This window comes from Oryctolagus cuniculus, chromosome 11 (assembly GCF_051225735.1).
Source record: "Oryctolagus cuniculus isolate XC-2025 breed Fujian yellow rabbit chromosome 11, ASM5122573v1, whole genome shotgun sequence".
In the NCBI taxonomy this organism is placed as follows: Eukaryota; Metazoa; Chordata; class Mammalia; order Lagomorpha; family Leporidae; genus Oryctolagus; species Oryctolagus cuniculus.
The window spans coordinates 117,703,483-117,726,190 of NC_142877.1; the positions used below are offsets into that span (position 1 = coordinate 117,703,483).

Below are 22,708 nucleotides of genomic sequence, written 5' to 3' on the forward strand. Positions count from 1 at the left end.
TGGTGGGAATGAGCCAGCTTCTGGAAGATCTGTTACTGTCTTTCCCCCACTCTCTGTCGCTCTTTTTTTTTTTTTTTTTTTTAAGATTTATTTATTTACTTAAAGAGTTACAGAGACAGTGGAAGAGGCAGAGAGAGATCTTCCATCTGCCAGTTCACTCCCCAAATGGTTGCAATGGCTGGGGCCGGGCCAAGCTGAAGCCAGAAGGCAGAAGCTTCATTTGGGTCTCTCATGTGGGTGGCAGGGACCCAAGTACTTGGCCGTCTTCCGCCACTTTCCCAGGCACACCAGCAGGGAGCTGAACCGGAAGTGGAGCAGCCTGAACTTGAGCAGCACACTGAACTTGCTCAAACGGGATGCCGGTGTCACAGGCAGAAGCTTTACCCTCTGCGCCACAATGCCATCCCCCATGCTACCTTTTAAATAAATAAACATTTTAAAGAAGTAAATTAGGGGCTGGCATTGCTGTGGGTTAAGCTGCAGCTTGCAATGCCAGCCACCCATATAGGAATGTGGTTCGAGTGCTGGCTGCTCTGCTTCCGATTCAGTTCCCTACTAATGCACCTGGGAAGGCAGCAGAAGATGGCCCAAGTGCTTGGGCCCCTGCACCCATGTGGGAGGCCCAGATGGAATTCTAGGCTACTTGATCCAGCCTCAGCCATGTGGCCATCTTGGGAATGAACAAGTGGTTGGAAGATTCTCTCAATCTCTCTCTCTGCTGCTCTGGATTTCAAATAAATAAATACATATTTAAAAAAATAAAATAAAAAACCCAAATCTAACAACATATCCAAAATGTCAAAGACAGATTACCAGGGTTGTGCAGAGGAGAGATACTGGAGTGTGAGGCCACAGGAGAAATCAGCCATCACCTCCAGGCCCACAGTGGAGACAGGTTCTTCATGCAGACCCTGTGTTCTGGGGCCAGGGGACGAGGGTGTGCCCTCAAGGCGCTTCTGTTTTCTGTTGGGTGCAGAAAGAACATCGTTTCCAGACCCTCCTGGTGGGAGCAAAAGATCAACCCTTTTCCTTGCACATCCTGCCCCACCCCGACCTGGCCCCTGTCACTCTGGGTGCTGGCGGGGCCCAGACCTCTCCCAGGGCCAAGCTCATCCAGTGCTCAGGGGGGCGCTGCAGGCAGCCAGACTTGCTCCCTAATACCTCAGCCATGCCTGTTGCGTTGCCTCGCAGTTCCTAGGGAGCTGGTTAACTGCGGATTCCCCAGCCCCACTCCTGGCCTGGAGCTGGAAGCTGTGGGTTGTGGCCCCCGGGACAGGATGGCTTTTGGTCTCCTAGGGGCTTTGCAAAGACAGAGGTAAGTGCCCTTGTCCGAAAGCAGCCCCACCACGCCTTAGCCTCAGAACTGGCCCCTTGAAGATGTCTTTCCCAACGCCTCTCCCGAGCCCCCACCACAGCCAGAGAGGGAAGCGGCTGGTCTGCGCACAGACCCAGGAGGACCAGGGGGAAGCCCTTGGGATGCCAGTGTGTCCCTTTAAGAGGAGGGCTCATGCCCTGGCAACTGGTACTCAGATGGGGCCTGGGGAGGCTCTGGGGAAAAGGAGGAGCAGGACTGGGTTGGGGGAGGACTGGCCAGAGGGGCGGCTTTGAGGACACCAGAGGAAGCCGGGGCTGAGGGCAGCAGTCCGGGACCCCCAGCCTGCCGGGATGCTGCGGAGGAAGACCCTGTGCTTCTGGGCCAGACGTGAGGCTGAGGCTTGGAGGTCAGTGACTCGCACTCGGGTTTGGGCTGTGCAATTCCCTCCTTGCACACTGCACTTGTCTCCCCCACCCCACACCCAGCCCTCTAAGGTGTGCATGTGGTTTCCATAGACAGGCATTGGCACCAGAGAGTGCAGTGACCTTCCCAGGAAAACACAGCACAGTTCCCCCGAGGCCTGTGCTGTCCCCCAGTTCCTGGCTGTTGGTAAAGGCCGGGCAGCAGTATGCTGTCCCTGGGGTACGGGAGCTACTGACCCCCTTGTTTCTGCCTGGGGTGTGGCCTTTCGTGGGTGGGCAGCCCTGGTGTAGGGGCAGCCTCTGTGTAGTGCGGTCAACAGTCACACGGACAGCTCCCGGGACTGTCCCTCTGTCCAGGTGACTCTGGGCAGATCTCTTCGACACAGTGTCTGTTCCTCACCCATTAAATGGGATCAGCCCTGCCAGGGGGCTGTTGGGAGGACAGGGGATGCAGCGGAGTTAAAGAGGCTCTGTGAACATCAGGTGGGGAGACGCCATGTTGGCTGTTTTGGTTTTTTCCTTTCAAAATGCCTGGAGAGCTTAAGTTGTCTTCCCAGTAAACAAGTGCTCTGAATTAAACAAACCCAGAGATAGTGTTGGTATGAGGGGTGGAGCCTGTTGCTGGGCTGGCTCAGGCTCCCTGGGGACACTCCCTCAGTGGAAATCAGTGGGGACAGAGATGGCCCTGCCCACCTCCGGTGCCCGGGGCCTGGGGTTGGTGGGGTCTCTTCCCCTGTCAAGCTGCAGTAGGGGAGGAATCCATTCTACAGATGATGGACCTGGGGTCCTGAGAGCGGAAGGCCTTGATCAAGGTCTCAGAGCAGAAGCTCAGCCCAGGTTGCTCTGAATTCAGGTCCAGAGGTACCTCGTCCCTAACACTCAGTGGTGCCACCTGTGGCAGGCCTGCTGGGGAGCTTGGGCTGGAAGGAGCTGGCAAAGCTTGTACAGGACAGGCTGGTGCTGGGTCCTTAGGCACGTTAGGCAGTGCCACGTGGAAAGGGAACCCAGGTGGAGCAAATAGGAGTGGAGGTGGTGAAAACACCCCAAGGGGGAGCCCCGACAGACTGGGGTGGCCACATAGCACCAGGGTACCCAGTACAAGTCATAGAAGGGTAAGGAGCTTGGCTGTTACCATGGGGACAATTGGGGGCCACACAGGGGTTGGTGTGTTGGAGCACAGCAGGTTTAGTGGGGGGGGGGGGGGTCTAGGGTAATGCAAACTCAAACTTCGCCAGTGTGTTGGGCCAGGTGTGCAAGTCCACAGCGCCACCTGGTGTCCTACCTCTACCTATTCCAGCTTCTTGCTGATGGAAGACAGTGGTGATGGCTCAAGTAACTGGGTCCCTGCCACCCATGTGGGAGGTCTGGATCAAGTTTTGGTTCCAGGCGTTGGTCCCAAACGCTGGCACATGTGGCAGCAGCAGGGTGTGCTCAGAACTGAGCTATATTTGTTTAATTTGGTCATGGTAGCAAGGTGGGGAGAGGTCCCCCAGCCACAGACCCAACCTATAGCCAGGTTGGAATTAAAGTTGAACACTTCCTGGTGAGGTCAGACACTTATTCAATGGCCGAGGTCCTCCAGGGAAGACTTTAGAGTTTGAGTCAGCAGACCAGGCTCGAGTCTTACTCCACCAGCTACGAGGTAGCCTTGGACAAGCAGCTTTCTCTCTGGGCCCTATCTCCATCTTTACCAACCCGTCCCTGCCGTCCTCACTTCCTAACCACAAGGCGCACAGTCAAGGGCAGTGGCACGCCCAGACTCAGTGGGAGGCACACCTAGAAAGCCGGAGCAGCTTCATGCTGGAAGCGTTCCGGCCTGGATTCAGCACTACACAAACGCAGCAGGCAGACATGAGTTTATTGCATTAGAAAAAACATCAAAGGAAACCAGCAAACACCTCCATACTAGACACAGTTATTAGTTTGACTTCGAGGGCATGAACAAATCTCAGGTGCAAGCTTTATTTCAGGGAACGGGTGCGGCCTCCTCCCTCCTTCCTCCCTGTCCCTTTTAACCAACGGACCTCTACGGAGGTGTCCACTTGACACAGTACGTGACCCCGTTCCACTCTGCCTGTCCACGCCCATGCGGAGTTAGCTGGTCACAATGAGCACGCTCCTGAGGTTCTGGGCGAGACAGCGAAAGGTGAGGACGGGGCGGGGGAGGTCGGAGCCTGAGCCTGGGCTTCCAGTCAGCGACGGCGGGGCCTGCCTTCCTGCAAAGCCCTGGCAAGACTGCTCATGGTCCCTCCGTCTCCCCACAAGCCCCAGGGCACAGGCATTGGCACGAATGCTGCTGGGCACGAACAGGGGTGACTCCGACTCTCTAGGGGCGTCACTTGGGCTGACTTTTCAGAACAGCGCTGGGTCTGAGGGACTGCAGGAAGGAGCCAACTGGCTGCGCCTGGATGTGGGAGAGGAGAAAGCCCAGCACCTTCTGGAGACAGGGGAGAGGTCTGGAGCAGGAGGCTGGGGGCGAGGGGCCGGACAAGGAACGCTGGAAAAGGAAGAAGCTGGTGGGAAGCAGAGCGATGGCCTCAACCAACACCCTGCCCCTCCCAGAGGAAACCCAGCCTCTGAAACTCACCCTCTGGGGACCGAGCCTGCTACGAGGACCAACAAACAACGGTCCCTGGAGCGTTTGCTCCAGCTGATCACTGCGTGCACACTGAATCAGTGACTGCATCTTGAGAAAAACTAAAGATGCTCCGACCTTACAGTTCTAAAGCGTCACTTGACGTCCCGGCTGGACGTGCCCCCAGTGAGGTCCCAGCCACACTAGGGCAGAAGGCACCCCCCCTTCCTTTAGCTGAGCCCCTGATGAGGCCAACCGCTATGGCTCATGGCAAAGGCGGCAGGGGACGGGCCAGAGCTGGCAGCAGCTTTCCGGGGAGGAGCAGCGCAGTCTGCGAAGGGCAGGGGCCGAGCAGGAGGGGCGTGAGCACGCCGGGGCTGACTCGGGCTGCCTGGGTCCTGTCCCCTCACATCCTCCTCCAAGCCCGACTGACGGGAGGGAGGCTCACGTGACAGGCGGGAACGCGAGGGTCTCTTCAGGTCAGAGACTCCCAGCACAAGTCCTCGGGAGAATGCCCACTCGTGCTTCCTGAGTCGGAATGACAACGTGATAACAGGTGCTTCGGGACAGTCAGGACAGGGTCAAGTTTCCAGCGGAAACAGCTCTAAGCTTTCTTGCCACCTGGATTCTGCACCGTTAACTCTTTCTACGTCAGAGATGTTTTCCTAGAGCTGGGCGTCAGCCCTCTTGGTCCCTAGCTGCAGCCTGCGTATCGGTCTGGACGGGTGGTTACAGGGGCTACAGATGACCTGCACCAGGATTTGCAGCACAAGGCCTGGTTTCCGCCCTGCAGCGCAGACCTTCGCCAGCTGTGCCAGCGAGTGGTCTGAGGGCGGCCGGACAGGTTTTCCAGAACTGATGGTCCAGGCCTGGCCAGCAGTTCAGTGCAGGGAGGAATGGCTTTGTCCTGTTTGCTCTGGTCCTTGCTGTCACTCTCCCTCAGTCCTGAGGTGCTGGTTGCTCCAGCTCTGGCCCCACAGCTTTGCTGGGGTTGGGGAGGGAAGGGAGCGAGGGCGTAGCTGAGTTCACTTAGGCTGGGCTAGTCACCGTGCGCCAAATCCTTTGGTTCATTTAACTGCTCCTGGGGCACGGATGTGGCTGGACTCACCTGGCTCCCACGGGTGCCGGCAAGCTGGGTGCAGCATGGGTGTTCTCTGGAAAGAACTTCCAGGCTGGGGCTACCCACATTGTGCCTCTTGCTTGCTACTTAACCAACCCCCCTTCTCCAGTGTGGAGGACGCTTGGGAAACAGCGTCAAAAGTGAACTCACAGACAAGACAGCCTTAATAAATTAGTGTAATACTATTGGAAGGGGTGGCATTTTGTTCTGTTCCTTAGCAGCATTGTCCCATGTGCAGCCTGGTGATCTCCTTCCCTGGGATATTTAAAAAGCCGTCCCCTGGTTGTTAGCTCTGATGTAAAATTATAAAATAGAAATCTGGTAGGGTTTGTTTTGTTTAAAAAGGAAAAGCCCTGGTGAGGCAGGGCGGTCCCATGCGGTCCTGTTAGCTCTGGCCGTTGGGTCTGCCCACGGTGCTCCCCCCAGGAGGCTGGATCTGGATGGAGTCCAGGAGGGGCCGAAGCGCCTGTCCGAAGGGCCTGCGGGGAGACAGAGCCGTGAGCTGGGCTGAGGGGAGAAGGATGGCAGCTGCCACTCCGGGAGTTTTGCATTCGCAACCACCTCCCACACCAGCTTTCTCAGAGGGCATCTCGGACACACGCGGCCGGCTCTAATCTCAATCCCGAGTCCGCCCCAGTGAGCTCTGCCCTCTCGCTTCTCACGCCTCTAGAAGCTGGTCAGCTCTGGTTTGAACAGGCTGGCTACAGGTGGGACTGGGCTTTCTGTACCTGCATCTTTAATTCTTGTGAACAAGAAGGCAAAAGTGAAGTAGAAGTGAGGAAGCTGAGGCAAAGGAAAAGGACGTGACAAGGATGAGGATGGAAAGAAGGTGAGGAGGGCAGCACTGGATTTTTCCAGGAACCGAGGTCTTCCGAGCACTACAGGGACTATTCAGGAAAGACGACAGATGCCGGGTTGCCGGCAGGCACTGTGTCACTTTCTGAAGGGCTCCAGGCTGCTCTTATACTAACTTAACTGGGACAAGCGCTGCTGGCCGTGGAGCCAGAGACTTTCCAAGGTTGCCCACACAGCTCTCCAGCACTGGCGGAGGTGGAGACTTTATCTTTGAAAATCATCCCCAAGGTCAAAAGGAATGAAGTGCCCCAGAGTGTAAACAGACAGAACCTTGAGCTGTCAACTCTAATTCAGACAAGTCCCCGAATTCCACCCAGCAGCTAGTAACAGCAAGAACATTCCAGCTACTCAGGTGTGCTCAGGGACCCCTGAGATAGCTCTGGAGGGCTGTGGGGTTTAACACCCACCAAGGGCCAGAGGGCAGGGCCAGGGCTGGGAGGCTGGGACTCCGGGACTCCTCACCAGCTTCGAGTTCTGTGCTAGTTTTCCTGAGAGGTGCCTCCCCAGGTGTGAAAACATCTCACCTTGCTAGGCCTGCTCAACCTGCTGGGATCCCTGTTGGACAGGACTCTGGGAGAAACCGAGTCAGAGTTTGTCTAAGCAAATGGACACGGCACTGGAGTGGGCAGAGGCTGTCTGACAGCAGCACGCAGCAAACATGGCTTCTGGAGGCGGGTGCGCCCTTTCAGGCGACGCTGCCTGGATGATGGAGACCAAATCAGGGGAAGCAAACGTCTACCGAGGGCTGACGGCGCCACCGGAGAACGCGGTTTCGGAGGGAGTCAAAGGGCTCATGGTGCAGGGGGAGGAAGCCACGGTCCCAGAACAAGCCGCCCTGCCCTCTGCTCTCTTCTACCCAACCCTGCATCTAATGGGTGTTTCTGGCAGGAGGCATGCTTTGTGCACAATGGGGAAGACAGACGGCAGGACTTTGTACAAACACTGAAGCTGCTGTCATGTGAGTTTCTAGGTTCTATGGTTGCACCCTGGCCAGGGCAGAGCTGGTCTAACCCGAGGAGGTGGAGGCCATGCAGGTGTGCATCAGTGGGTGGGGAGACTGGTGGCTATCTGTGTTGGACGGCCTGGCCGGGAAGACTTGCCGCAATCAGGGGAGGGCAGGCGTGGGCCAGAGGAGGGGCGCTGACTGCGACTGGGGATTTTCAAAGTTGGCTGAGACCGGGGCCGAGACAGAGCTATACTTACGTGGAGAGAACTTCAGAGGGCAGGTCAGTGATGTAAGAAGGGATCTTCCGCCCCGTCAGGAACTGTGCCACTTCGTTGCTGAAGGTGTTACAGTTGTGTTCAAAGAGGTTGTAGGCCTCACCTCTGGACACAGTGAGAGAGGATCGGAGAAGATATGAGGAACCAGCAAGCACCCACGTGGAGTTCCTAGGTGGCAGTGAGCACAGCTCAAAGGGAGGTCTGTGACTGCCCCTCATACACGCCAAAAGGACTGTTTGGTTTGCCACTCTGGACCATTACGAAGTGATTTAAAAAAAACAAACTTATTTATTTAAAAAAGAAAGGGAGAGGGAGAGACACAGAGAGAGATCTTGCATTTACTGATTTCCTAACCAAATACCCACGACAGCCAGGGCGGAGCCAGGCGCTCAGAACGCCAGCTGGGTCTCCCACGTGGGCAGCAGGAACTGAGGCCCTTGAGCGTGTGATCTGCTGCCTTCCCAGGCACACTGACGGGGAGCTGTGTTGGAACCTGAGTAGCTGAACTCAAACGAGCACTCTGATACGGGATGCGGGTACCCCAAGTGGCAGCCTAACCTGTTGTGTCACAGTGCTCACCCCTAAAAAGTGACTTTAAGAGAAAGATGGAATGAAGCAGTGGACGCCTGTGGCTTCAGCAGCGCCTTCTACTCACGGAGGCAGCTCCGGGGTCAGAGTTCAGCCCTTACCGAAAGCAACCCGAGCTGCTCAAGAGCGAATCTGCTCCAGTCTGTCCTGCGTTGCCCCCCACCCCACCCCACCCCCGCCCCGGCAAGCCCTCTTCTGACGCGCAGGACAAAGCGCTTGCCGACAGAGGCCGAGGGCAGCACCTGCCGATTCTAACTGAAAGCGAGGGGCAGCCCTTTCATCTGAAAGTCTCAGCGGCAAGCAGGCAGGGACGGGCTATCTGCCCGGGAACAGGCTGAGGTGTTTTTTTTTTTTTTTTTTGGTAGCATGATAACGTCCTTCTCTTCACATGCTTTCAGCAAAAACTGGGCCAGGTCCGTGCTGAGAATTCTGGGGCATCAGACACGGTGGCTATCCCCCAGGGGCGGGTTAGCTAGTGGGGGAGACAGACACGAGCAACCACCACCCCGTCTCCACTCACCGGAACAGAGACTCCCCCAGGGAGGACAGGTACTCCAGAAAGATTTCTTCTGTGACTTCTGTGCTGCCCACATCAACCACAGAGTCTGGGGGCCCAAGCAACGTCCCTCCCTGAAACAGCCAACCCAAAGAGAGCCATTAAGTCACCATCCCTGCGGAGTTCCCACTGCAGACCACAGGCCCTGCTCCAGCACCTTCACCTTTCACTAGTGCTCAGGGCACCCGGGCAGGTGAAGGGTGTCAGTGCTGGTGGCACGGAGGGCCCACTCACTCAGTGCTGCCTGGTGTACACCCCACCCCCACGCCGAGTGCTGGCAGCGCGGCTGAGAAGTCAGCCTCCTTGTTTCCCGTGGGGCCTGGGAGGCTGCCTCCCCTGCAGGTCCGACTGCTCCCGCGCGCCACTCTTTCAGCCGAAGCGTTCTCTTGTCCCCGGCACAGAGCAGGACAGCTAGAAGGCGCAGACGTGAGAGGCCGTCTCTCAGGGCCCACATTCACAAGGTCCCGGCCAGAGTTCTGTGACACACTTGATGTCCCTGTGTGAAGCCCACACGTGGCCACCGTTTCCAGAGTTCAGGGTTTGTTTTTAAATCTTTGAGCAATGTTTTTTTATTTATTTATTTATTTATTTATTTGACAGGCAGAGTGGACAGTGAGAGAGAGAGACAGAGAGAAAGGTCTTCCTTTGCCGTTGGTTCACCCTCCAATGGCCGCCGCGGCCGGCGCACCGTGCTGATCTGATGGCAGGAGCCAGGAGCCAGGAGCCAGGTGCTTTTCCTGGTCTCCCATGGGGTGCAGGGCCCAAGCACTTGGGCCATCCTCCACTGCACTCCCTGGCCACAGCAGAGAGCTGGCCTGGAAGAGGGGCAACCGGGACAGAATCCGGCGCCCCGACCGGGACTAGAACCCGGTGTGCCGGTGCCGCTAGGCGGAGGATTAGCCTAGTGAGCCGCGGCGCCGGCCAAATCTTTGAGCAATGTAATGAGACTGGTGGGGCACGGGGATGAATGGGAGGCCTGGACCCCAGAGGAAACCCTTGGCCATGGGACTAACAGACTGTCCCGGGGACTAAAGGAGAGGCTGCAGTGAAGTGGGGACCAGTCAAAGGGGAAGCAATGGGGGTACTGTGGATGTCACACCTGGGAGGAGTGCACCCAGAGAACGGGTTGATTCCAGCCTCAGCACCTCCTAAGTGGCTGATACCGCTCTAGGCATGGGGGAAGGTGTGGTGAGCAGGACTGGCAATTATGGCAGCTGGAGAATGATCTCAGAGTTCTGAGAGACTCAGAGATCACCATTCGACGCCCTATTACTCACTCGTATAACAGACACGTGTTGAGGACGTACTCTGTGCTGTGCCTGTGCTAGGCACTGGGGGTGTGATGTGGACCAAACCGGGAGATTCTTGCCCTCATGGGGCTTACGATCCACCAGGAAAGGCTGACAAAAACATCCCATTAGCCAGTGCACAATTAAGCTGCAAGGAAAGGCTTCCCTGGGAAAGCCACCCGTACACACGGCAGGTGACCTTCCCAGTCTGCCAGGGAGAGACGTGCGGATGGCCTGGACTCAGGTGGGAGCTCTGGGGAAACGGGAAGAGACTAGAGAGGCAGAGACATTTACAAGGGAGAAGTGACCAGCCTTAGAGAGGGATTTGTCACAGGAGGTGGGGCAAGAGGGGCAGCCAGAGAGGAAGAAACTGAATGACTTCCCATTTACAGTATCAGTATGAACACCTGCTTGGCTTTTGCTTGAGCACCTGTGACAACTTTAGGACAGACTGACAGAGAAGAGACACAGAGCTGAGTCCTGGCTCTGGGGCCACCGACTGCCTGTGCGGCTTTGGGCAGCTCACTTGCTGTTTCATCCGTCAGCCCCACGTCAACAAAATGCCCATGTGAGCCTGGCACTGGGCAGCCTCAGCTCGAAAGCAGCTTACACATGGCTTCCTGGAGACGCTCGGTGAGAAGGGCACCCACAGGGCAACTGGCTGAGGCATCTGGGAAAGGATTTCCCGAGCCCGACTTGAGACACTTATGAGGAGCTGTGCCAAGGCCACTCCCAGAGGCCACGGGTGCCCAGCACAGGGAAGTGCCTGGTCTACGGGAAGCCCAGAAACCCCAGGCTGCAGGACGGGGAGACACTCACCGGCGGGCAGCTGGAGATCCCACCACTGCCAAAGAAGAACTCGTCCTTGTGCACAACTATGGAGGTATGCCTGCCACAGAGAGACACGTGAGCCAGAACACGGAGCACCACGGGACAGAAAGCTAACGCCACGCTGCGGAGAATCGCTTCTGCCAGCGGATGACTGTGGGCCAGTCAGGAGTTAGACAGAGGAGTCACCCTTTGGTATCTGTGGGCAATTGGTTCTGGGACCAGCCCCCTCCCAAGACACTATAGCCGCCAATGCCTAAGTTCCTTACACAACATGGAGTAGAGTTTACAGAGAGCCCGCTCACATTCTCCCAGATGCTTTAAGTCACCTCTGGGCTACTGGGAACATCTAAGACGATGTAAATGCTACGTAAAGAGCAGTTGTAGCATATTATTCAGGGAATAATGACAAGAGAAAAACAAAGTCTGTAGAGACTCAGAGCAGTCACAGTTTCCCCCCCAAATACTTTCAATTTGCAGTTAGTTACTCTGTGGATTTGGAATTCGTGTAGAGGGAGGGCTGACTGTACCCCAAGCCAGGGTTTCTCCATCTTAGCATTATTACTATTAGCACTTGGGGCTGGGTCATTCTGTCATTGGGTCATTGGGGCTATCCTGTGCCTTCAAGGATGCTAAGCAACACCCCCAGCTCCCCAGACACCAGCAGCAATCTCCCCCAAGTTGTGGCAACTGAAAATGTCTCTGGACGTGGCCAAGTATCACGGGGGGTGGTGGAGAACCTCTGCGTTAGGGCTTGGAGATTTACAACACAGAGAGCTAGATTTCAAGCTGGAAGCCAGCCTGGAACCTGCAATGCAAAAGGTGTGGCTTTATGTTAAACCAGTCCACATAAGGAGTTCTACCCAACTTACCAGATGCCTTCCAGTTGTTTCCCTGTGGAGAAAAGAAGAGATTTAGCCACTTGGGAGCAGATTAAATGGCCCCTCTACCTGAGCAAATTCAGAATGTCACTCAAACCCAGGGGAACCCGTAATAAGCCTCCTAGGGGACTTGGAGGTGTTGCCCTAGGTAAGTTGAAAAGTGACCAGAACCCTTTATCTGCACACACGATGAAAACACCACACAATGTGCCTGATCACCTTAAGCCTGCTCTCCTTTCAACTCTGCTTTTCTGATTTCTGTCCCATCTGCAGTAAGACTATGGGAAAGCAAGAAAAGCTGTTACCCACTGCTTCATTTCAGAAAACAATATAATAAAAACTTTGCAAATGCCATCCATTTAAACAGCTGATGCACATTCATTCTATACGTCCTTGGGCTAACAACATCTCAAGTATGGAAATACAAACAGGAATAGATCCCTGCTCTGCCCTTAACAAGCTCAAAGTCAACTGGAAAGAGACATACAGATGTGAATAATTAACTAAAACAAATGCTGAGCTCTATGCTAGTGGTAAGAGAAAGATGCAGTATGTAATGGTATGTAATAAAGAAAAAAAAAAAACAACTACCTCGAGGAGCTTCAGTGTAACCAGTGAGTGTGGCAGGGTGGACACTGCCACCTAGGTACAGGCACACAGCTGTGCAGAGAGCCTGAGAACAGGAGGCAGACTCTGCCCTTAGCCAGACTGACCCGACATTCCACAGAGGTTGATCAGAACCAATCTGGATGGCAGAGGCAAGTGGAAATCCATTTAGGATGAGTGACTTCCGGTGCCGGGCGCTGCCAGGCTCTAAGATGATAAAGGGAGTTGGGTTCTGATCCCTTCCAGCTAAGTCTAGATCACACAAAGTCTCCTCTTCCTCTTTACTCTATATACAGCGTTTTAGGTGGAGTTGATGTGCTACAGGACTGCCTTTAGAAAACAGCATTTTGTCAAATGGCAGCAGTAACAATTCTGTGAAACCGGACAGAAAAGGGAAAATTGATTTCTCTTGCCTCTTACTTTCAAATAAAGCTTCTTTTATTCACATTGGGAGGAACACTACACTCACACAAAAAGCAGCAACAGAACTGGATCGGAAGTGGTGCAGCCTGGTCTCCAACTGGTGCCCGTATGGGATGCTTAATATGCTATGCCACAACACTGGCCATCCAGTGTGGAGATCCCTGGCTGTCTGACTGTATTTAAAAAACAAAAACAAAAAAGTCAGGGGCCTATGCTGTGGTGCAGTGGTTAAGCCACTGCCTGCAGTGTCTATATCTCAACATGGGTACAGGGTTCGATCCTTGGCTGCTCTACTTCCATTCTGGGTCCCTGCTAATGCACCTGGGAAAGTAGCAGAAGATGGTCCAAGTGCTTGGGGCCTCTGCCACCCGTGTAGGAGACCTGGACGAAGCTCCTGGCTTTGATCTAGGCAAAGCTCCAGCCACTATGGCCATCCAATGGAAGATCTCTGTTTCTCCTTCTCTTTCTCTGTAACTTTCAAATAAATAAATCTTTTTTTTAAAAGCAAGTTTTGATGTAAAAAAAAAGTTTCAAGTCCAGGCATTGTTTTCTCATAATACATATTTCCAAAAAGTTCTTGAAGACCCCTTGTTTTCAAGGCACTATTCTTGATACCAGGGATATATATCAATAAATAAGAAGATAAGAAAAAAAAAAAATCTTCATGACACCAGATAGAGGCGGGGAGGATAATAATAAATCAGAACATGCCAGCAATAGGAATGATACAAAAAACCAAAAGTAGGGAGACTGGAAGTGGTCACAGTGAACCTCTTTGAGAAGGTGACATGTTAATTTTTTTTTTTTTTTTTGAGAGGTAGAGAGAGAGACAGGCAGGTAGAGACAAATACAAACGCACACACACACACACACATTAACACAGCATTCCCATTTGCTGGTTCATTCCCCAGATGCCTGCAATAGTCAAGGCCGGGCTAGGCCAAAGACAGGAGCTGGGAACTCAATCCAGGTCTCCCATGTGGGTGGCAGGAACCCAATTACTTGAGTCATCACCATTGTTTCCCAGGGGCTGCATTAACAGGAAGCTGGCTCCAGGAACCAGAGCTGGTACTGGATCCATGTACTCCAGTGTGGGTGGGGGGCATCTTAACCACTAGGCCCAATGCCCCTCCTGAAAGTGACATTTCAGCAAAAACTTGGGTGGGGTAAGGGAGAGCCATGCCCTGGCAGGGTCCGCTAGGTGTATCTGAGGACTGGAAGGAGCTCAGTGTGGCTAGAATGAGTGAGTGAGGAAAACAATATCAGGAAATGAGCAGAGGCATTAGATGGCCAGATCATGCAGAACCTTGTAGAGCCTGGGCTGTCCAGTACAGAGGCCACTGGCCACAGGTGGTTATTCAAATAAAAAGCACAGATTCAGTCCTTGGATCGCACCAATCACATTTCAAGTACTCAATGGCCACACGTGGCTAGTGGTTACTGATTGGACAGTGCAGGGCTAGACCATTTTAGTACTGCAAAAAGTTCTATTGGACAGCACTGTCTAAACCTGAGTTTCCTATTCTGAAAGAACAGACATTAAGAGTTTCTGCCTTATAACATTTCCAACACTAAAAGAAATGACATGTGAAACAGGTCTAGCACATGAAACATGCCCAATAAAGGCTAATTCTTATGTTTTCTAGGCTTTATAGTTGGAAAATTTTATAGCTGCTCTCATAGTGTTGGCCTATTGAAACTACACCTATACGTGTCTTTCTCCCCAGTGAAACACAGTTGCCTCAGACGAGATTAGCTGTGTATGTATCTTTGTAACTGTAGCACCTAACAAAGTACCCAGACCTGAGAAGCAACATGAACATCTGTTGAGATGTGCTATCTTGTTTCGTTACTGCTGTTGGTTGACACATAGTGCTAAGGAGGCTAAGGCGGCCCTGGTTTGTTATTCAAATGACTCTGCAACCCTGACACACTGCATTCCAGGTCTGCTACTGCCCTCCCAGCTGCCCAAGCCTGGTGACCCAGAACAGCCTGGCAGGTGCAGATGCATCAGCTCAAATCCAGCCCTACTGAAATGATGGATTTTTGGAAGGGGTATCCAAGATCACCCTGTCAGTTACTATTTTAAAAAAATATTTAGGAGTCGGTGCTGTGGCATAGCGGGTTAACTGCCACCTATAGTGCCAGCATATCTTACGGGTGCTGGATCCAGTCCTGGCTGCTCCACTTTCAATCCAGCTCCCCGCTAATGCACCTGGGAAAGCAGTGGAGGATGGCCCAAGTGCTTGGGCCCCTGGACCCACGTGGGAGACCTGGAAGAAGTTCCTGGCTCCTGGCTTAGGCCTGGCCCAGACCCGGCCATAGCAGCCATTTGGAGAGTGAACCAGAAGATGAAAGACCTCTTTCTCCCTCTCTCTCTGTAACTCTGCCTTTCTAATAAATAATATAAATCTTTTTTTTTTTTTTTTTTTTTGACAGGCAGAGTGGACAGTGAGAGAGAGAGACAGAGAGAAAGGTCTTCCTTTTCTGTTGGTTCACTCTTCAATGGCTGCTGCGGCCAGCGTGCTGGGGCTGGCACACCGCGCTGATCCAAAGCCAGGAGCCAGGTGCTTCTCCTGGTCTCCCATGCAGGTGCAGGGCCCAAGGACTTGGGCCATCCTCCATTGCACTCCCGGGCCACAGCAGAGAGCTGGATTGGAAGAGGAGTGACCGGGACTAGAACCTGGGGTGCCTGTGCCGCAGGCGGAGGATTAGCCTATTGAGCCACAGCGTCGGCCAATAATATAAATCTTTAAAAAAAAATTTGTTATTTATTTGAAAGGTGAGGGTAAGGAGAGAGATCTTCCATCCACTGGTTCACTCCCCAAACACCTGCAGTAGCCAGGCCTGGGTTGGGCGGAAGCCAGGAGTCAGAACTCCACCCAGGTCTCCCAGGTGGGTGGCAGGGGCCCAAGCACTAGGGTCACCTTCTGCTGCCTTCCCAAGCACATCAGCAGGAGGCTGCATTGGAAGTGCAGCAGCCAGGACGTGGACTGGCATTCCAAAATGGGATGCCACATCACAAGCAGCAGCTTAACACACTGTGCCACAGCAGCCCCGTTGGTGATTCCATACCTGAAAAACAACTCAGGAGCTGCACAGTAGAAACCTTGCTTTCTTCTCCTTTATTTTCCACTAACTGCCTGTAAGGCAGACACCACACCTCCTCCCTACCCAACTGATCGAGGTACGCTTAGTATCTCCTCCATCCGCTGCGTGGTGATAGGGATTATGGAAAAAAGATTCTCTCACTGATTCATTCTTTCTTTTATTCAGTCATCTAACATCCTTCTTAGTTATCCTTATTTTCACAACATTTTTAAGTGGTAGGGGAGGGCAAGTATTCATTAATATCACTTTACAAACAGGCAGGTAAGGATGGCGTGGTTTGGTTTGTCTATTTAGAAACAAAAAAGCAAGACATGATGATGAGTTTGTTAGAGAAGCTTAGGTAAAAATGTAATGTTTGCAGCTCTAGTCCATTCATGAGAGGGCCATGACCTTGACAGGATGACAGATACCAGAAAGTGGCACTGAATTTTTAAACTTTTTTTGGGGGTAAGTTTTTAGCCTAGTAGCCAAGATGCCAGCAAAGATACTTGTGTCTCATATCAATACCTTGCTCTAACTCTTGACTCCAGCTTCCTGCTACTGCAGACCCTGGGAGGCAACACTGATGGCTCAAGAGATTGGGTTCCTGTCATCCACACGGGAGACCTGCATTGAGTGCCTAGCTCCTGAACCCAGCCTTGGCTGTTGTGGGCATCTGGGGACTGAACTAGAAGGTGGGCACTCTCTCTCTTTCAAATTAATAAACTGTGAACTTTTTTTGGCCTTATCAGGGTGGGAGCAGGTGAGGTAGCCTGAGTTTGCAAGGTCATTGTGGGACATGAATCAGGTTCAATGGCTATCAGCACACTACAGAAGCAGATTAATTTCCCTGCGGGATGTCCACAGCAAGCCGAGTGCTGGTCAGATGGCCGCATGCCTCAAGTCTGCTGAGGCCGCTGAAGGGTGAACATGGGACGTGAAGGGAAGACATGGACATCAGGCCTGTTTTTCATCAGGAATTACAGAGTAGGGTGAGGCCTGAGTTCATCAGTCCTCCATTGACTGAAACAATAGTGAGGATAGTAAAGCCGAGAAAGCCCCACATCCACCTCTCCTTGACTTAGAAGGATGGCGCCTGTACACAGACACATATGTGTTGGTTACAGGATGTATTGAGATCAGTGCCTGCTATGCTGCTGATGCTGCATAATGTCTACCAATAAGCACAAAATGGATGACGGGGATGGGGTCCACAGCCAGGGGCCTAGGTGCAGGTGGCACTTCGCCTCAGATGGCAAAGAAACAAAATGCTAGCTTATTGGGAGAAATCTAATGCAATTCCAGCTCACCTCACATATTCCTACCCCCATAATAAAATAATAGTCTTCCTTTTAATTTTATTTGAGAGACAGACAGACAGAGAGGAGGAGAGGGAGAAGGGGAGATGAGGGGAAGGGAGGGGGGAGAGAGCAGTCCCATTCTCATTGACTGGTTCACTCCCCAGATGCCTGCAACAGCCCTTGACTAGACAGAAACTGAGAGCTGCAACTCAACCCAGATCTTTCATGTGGGTGGCAGGAGCCCAGTCCCTTGAACAATAACTGGTGCCTCTCAGAATCAGCATTAGCAGGAAGCTGGAGTCAGGAGTGGAGGCCTGATACAGGATGTGGGGGTTCCAATCAGCATTTCAACCACGAGGTCAAATGCCATCCCTTTAACTGGCAGTTTACCTGCAATAGGAGAGGTTTAGTGTTCACTTTGAACATCAACTTATTCTCCGGGGTCACAGATAAACCTTGACTCTAGGTAGGAACATGTCAAAGGAAATACGTGTATAACATAAATGGACCTCTGCAGCCAATACTGCATTATTCAGGAGGGCTTGCCCCACTTTTGGGCACAGAGACATAAACACAAGGTCCAAATACAATACATTATTGAAAACTGACAGGTACATCACTACTTAACAAGGCTGATTAAAATCAACAGTCTACACTGGGGTTTCTGGGACTCAGTACAGGATTCTTTCCCAGCATAAAAGAACTGACTTGCAGGTTCTCTTCCTCATTTCTGAGAGACTCCCTTCTTGATTGCTGCTTGTTTGTAACAGGCCTTGTGGCAAGGCTTTGGGGTAAGTCTGAAACACCCCATAATTCATCCAGCTAATGGTGACTGAACGCCAAGCACCACACTGGACTGTGAGACTATGACACCTCCAGGGAGCTCCCAGTCCAGTGAGAGGTTGGGAGCTGGGGGGTTTATGGACACAGATGAGAAAACCAACAATCAAAAAACAGATTGGTGAATGATATTAAGCAAGTACATTTTGTTATGAGCACACATAGGGACACATGAACAAGATCGGGGAGTGGAGGCCAGGGAAAGTCTTAGTTATGGCTGAGACCTCAAGGGAGAGCAGCAGTTTGCCAGGCCAAGACATGTGGAGACAGCACCCAGGCAGGCGGCATGGCCTGTGGAGTCCAGTGAACTGAAAGCCGTCCTTTCTGTTAGGGTGTCCAGCAGCCCTTCTCTACCATGCTCCTGCGAGACGTGAAGCCCTCCTGGGACAAGTGGGCAAACGGTCACTCCAGTCCCTTCCCTGTGGCTGAACTAACTTGTTGAACCCATGGGTGGGGTGTGGTCAGCATGAGATGAGACAGGTGAGGCAGGGGGCGACAGCAAGGGCAGGACCACACAGGGCCCTGTGAGCCATAACTGCAGGATTACTAAATTCACTCATGAGGAATATCAAACAGTTCACGCAATCTAAAACAAAGCACAATAGTTGGCATTAAAACATTAAAAAACAAACTTCCTCAGATTTGAATAAATTCTACTTAACTTTCAAGTGTTAGTTCAAGTCCCAATCACTCCTCTAATCAATACTTACTGCACCCCTGCCCTGGTCAGAGCTCCTGCCCTCCGGGAGCCCAACGCTCATGCTGAAGCCTCCACTCATCCAGTCTAGCATGGCCTCTTTTATTCCAAAGCCTGAAATAGCTGCTGCCCCCCTACTCACTTGGGCATCTAATTATAATCTCTTTTATATTGATATATCAAATATTGTATGCATACATATGTTACTTTTAGGGAAATAAACTATTATACTATAGAATAAAGGAATTGAGAGTAAAAATCCCACGTATTCATTGGATTGTTTTCTGCCAAGAAATACCTATATTATGTATCTCCAAGTCTTTAACTTTTAGAACAATTTTGAGACAGGCTTGCAAATAAAAGTGTGAAGCCTGCTCATAAAACTTCAGATAAGAAAAACGCAGGTATGAAGCACGTCTTGCACACGCACACAAAACCCACACCTCTGCATTTATCTCTATGGCACAAAAAGAGGTCGAGAAATTTAAAGAGCAGTCGAAATTATTAGGGGGAGGAACTGAAGGACAATTATAATAACTAATTACCTGAGACAAACAGTGACTATGGGGAAAAAAAGTGCACTCAGGCTGTCTGCCCAATTAGAATGCTCAGGATAATTATGGGGCCATTTTCACTGCCAGTCGAGAACTATGGAAGAGGAAAACCTTCACGGGAGGCTGTTGTAGGAGACTGAAAACAGGACAAGGTAAAGCTGTGGAGTCCGCATGGTTCTGAGGGGAAGGCGAGACACGCTGGGCTTTATCTAGTGCAACTGCGGACTGTAACAGAACAGGACGAGGTCTCAGCCACAGGGAGCTGACATTACAGATGCCTGGAAGGATGCTGCTGACCAGGTCACAGAACTACATTTCCTGAATCTAATTCAGGAAGATGAGGGGTCAGAGGGATTATCATAAATCTCGAATACTGTGAATGGGACTCACATACTGAGCCCAGATTTCTTTCTTCATCCAAACTTGAGACACCTGGCTAAGAATACCTTTGCAGACTTGAACTAGGCCCCTACTTTATACCAGTCACTTAAGAGAATACATCACATGGTACACGGGTTGAAGCACAGCAAACATGAACTCTGCAAGTCAGACTGCTTGTACTCATAACCCAGCTCTATCACCAACCAGCTGTTGGACTTGGGTCAAATTTCTTAACTCTTGGGACCGGCGCTGTGGAGTAGTGGGAAAAGCAGCCGCCTGCAGTGCCAGCATCCCATATGGGTGCCGGTTCGAGTCCCGGCTGCTCCACTTCCCATCCAGCTCTCTGCTATGTTCTGGGAAAGCAGCACAAAATGGCCCAAGTCCTTGGGCCCCTGCACCCATGTGGGAGACCTGGAAGAAGCTCCTGGCTCCTGGCTTCGGATCAGCTTAGCTTCTGCCATTGTGGCCATCTGGGGAGCAAACCGGTGGATGGAAAACCTCTCTCTGTCTCTACCTCTCTCTGTAACTCTTTCAAATAAGTAAATCTTTAAAGAACAAGTGTAGGGGCTAGGGAGGATGCAGGTCTGTTACCACACCTTCAGCTGAGGCATTGTCCCCTCCACCTACTCTACGCCACAAAGACCTTCTTTCAGTTCTAGTACTGGCCCAGGCTCCCTCCAGCCCGAGGGCCTTGGCAGGTTGATTTCTCTTCTACCTGGAACAACCTAACTCCCTCACCACCCTTCTGTGGCTGCTTCTTCCTCATCTTAAATCCCCAGCTTAAACAGAACTGCCCTGATACCCTTATCTAAAGTAGGTCTCCGGTTTTCTGCCTCAGCACCGGGTTTGCTCCCTGCACAGCATGGCGCACATCTCTAACTATTTCATTTGCTCCTCCATTAGACGGGTCCTTGACAGCAGAGAACATCTGTGTTCATCATATCACCTCCAGTTAAGCTCCGCACATAGTAGGCTATAATATGAGATAATATAATATCACACAATAAATGTCTGTTGAGTGAGTGAAACAATGCTGCCTAAGGTCCCTTTGGCTAAAAACAATAATTATTGGATAAAGGGACAAAAAAGGGGGAGGCTTTCACCTTCTGTGTCCGGGAAACCATTTAAGTGCCACATCACTATGGTCAAATTAAACAAATGGCTCCTTATCAGGAAATGCAGTTAGAATTTGAGTGACGTCCTCTACTAATGACTACAGCACCTTACTCAGTGACTTTGTAACTTTTGCTTTCAGATTTGCCTTACTCATTTTAACAACGGGTGATCCCTTCCTGGCCCTTGGTGGGTGTGTTAAACCCTACAAACTTCCATCTAAGAATGGGTAGGCTATATAAGTAACTGTCTGACTAAAAATACAGATTTTTAGATCAAAATTCCAGGAGATTCCAAGTTAGAACTTGTGAAATGAATAAGACTCTCGGATATTTAATACTTCCTTTTTTTTTTTTAAATAGTGAGCAAAGCAAGATTATTCAAGTCAGAAACCCCCTGCCACAGCATCAGGAGGGGGGCTCCAAGAGAGGAAGACCCCTACTTTCCTTATTTTGGAAAGCTCATATGTATACGCAGTATGCAATTCAAAAGGTAAGAAAATGTCTACAGAGAAACATCCCTTCCACTCCTGCCCCCCACCTGGTTCCCCTTTCCATAAATTCCCACTGTTACCAATTTTGCGAATGCTTCAGGTAATCATTTGCCGAGGCAAGCACATATACGTCCTCTGGTGTAGAGCACACTTTTGTATTTGAAGAACTGTTCTATGCTTGCTTGCTTCTTTTTTCAACCTGCCATGTCCTCGGATAACTTATTTTCTAATCCCATGGAACCATATATGTTAGAAATGAAGACACCTGTCTGTATTTTTAACAAGCACCCTGGGTGGTTCTGAGATGACACCAAATACAGAAACCACTCCGTCCAGGGTTCAGAGATTAAGTTTAGCTATGACATAGTAGAAACCCAAAGAAATTGAAGAGATGTCTTCAAAAATTAGCTCGCTTGACACTCGGCCCTCTGCCTTACTATGAACTAAAATCGTCCTCCAGCGTCTCCACGGAAGCTATTCAAATGGATGTTACCAAGACGATTCAGTTTTCAATTTCTGGACGCCTTTCCTGCTCATGCCTACCCCAGCCTGACAAGTCCTGCGTTACACAAGGCATTCTGGGATCTGGGTTGACCTGAGGTTCGAGCTACACCGAGTACGACCCAGATACTTCCCTCACTGACCCTTACCGACACAAGAGTATCCAGGTCTCCCCCAGAACTGCCTTCTGACCCTGGAAAGCGCGGGGAGCGGTCAGCGTGGTCAGACCGAACTTGGGGGATCCCGGAGTTCGCGCACGACCGGACTTGACCTCTACCGGGGGTCGCCGCTCCGGCTCCCCCCACCAAGCCGGCGGCCACCCAGGGAAGGCTGCGAGGGCCACCCCAGATTCTCCGCAGTGTCCCTTTCACCGCGTCCCCTACACCTCGCCCAGGGAGGGCGGCGTGGAGGGCTCCCGGCTGCCTCCCAGCGCCCGCTCACCCCACTCCGGGTCGGAGGGGCCGGCTGGACGCCTCTGGCACTTCCTTGGGTTCCGAAGTGAAGGTGGGAAAGCGGGGCTCGGGGTGCCTACACCCCAGACCCCTCCCCTCTCCACGGGGCCTCTTCTTCCGGCTCCCGGAGCCCCCCGCCCCAAATCGTGACGGCTCAACCTCCTCCCGCCTCCCGCCCTGCTTCCCATCCGACCCCGGCCCCTCACCCAGCATGATGGGGCTGAGTCGCCGGGCCAGGCCCTTGGACAGGTCGTACACGTACAGCTTCACCGGATAGAGATTCGGCGGCTCCATCGGGACCCGTGGCGGCGGCCACGACGGCCCTCGGGCACCCAGCGGCGGCTTGGACCTTCCCGTACCCGACCCGGGCGGGAGCGGAGGGAGCGGGGGGACCGAGCCCGGCGCCCGGCCTGAGGGGCGGGGGAGAGGCCGCCCTGCGTCGCTCGCGCCCCCGCACCCGCTACCGGCAACGACTACTGTGAGGTGACAGAGAGGGGACGGGAAGGGTCCGCACGGAAGAGGGGGCGGGGGCGGGGACGCACTTTCGCGCATGTGCGCATCGTCCTGACGGACGGCGGGGGCGGGGCTTGGCGAAGGGGCGGGGCTT

The 22,708-nt window shown here is 52.5% G+C and overlaps 1 protein-coding gene across 2 annotated transcripts; it reads right to left on the bottom strand.

Annotated features, from left to right (window-relative positions):
- Window positions 1-3,578: 3,578 nt before the first annotated feature.
- Window positions 3,579-22,662, bottom strand: DESI1 (desumoylating isopeptidase 1). Of its 2 annotated transcripts, none has more exons than XM_089309015.1 (6): window positions 22,308-22,662; window positions 11,642-11,663; window positions 8,617-8,726; window positions 8,540-8,546; window positions 7,491-7,709; window positions 3,579-5,911 (listed from the first exon to the last, which is right to left on the bottom strand). In XM_089309015.1, exons 1-6 carry the CDS (start codon window positions 22,651-22,653, stop codon window positions 5,818-5,820), a joined length of 798 nt encoding a protein of 265 aa, XP_089165141.1. In that variant the 5' UTR covers window positions 22,654-22,662; the 3' UTR covers window positions 3,579-5,817. The 2 variants fall into 2 exon arrangements, with proteins under 2 accessions (XP_089165141.1, XP_051690001.1); XM_051834041.3 differs by lacking the exon at window positions 8,540-8,546 and adding an exon at window positions 10,761-10,830 and having other exon boundaries at window positions 7,491-7,613; window positions 22,308-22,653.
- Window positions 22,663-22,708: the final 46 nt, after the last annotated feature.

What these genes read in the sequence shown, in the direction of transcription:
- DESI1 (XM_089309015.1), bottom strand. Translation starts at nt 22,653, where the DNA reads ATGCGCGAAAGTGCGTCCCCGCCCCCGCCCCCTCTTCCGTGCGGACCC. An exon ending in AAACAACTGGAAGGCATCTG is followed by an intron (nt 8,727 to 11,641) that starts GTAAGTTGGGTA and finishes TGGCTGTTTCAG; the next exon opens with GGAGGGACGTTGCTTGGGCC. An exon ending in CCCTCTGAAGTTCTCTCCAC is followed by an intron (nt 5,912 to 7,490) that starts GTAAGTATAGCT and finishes GTCTCCCCGCAG; the next exon opens with GCCCTTCGGACAGGCGCTTC.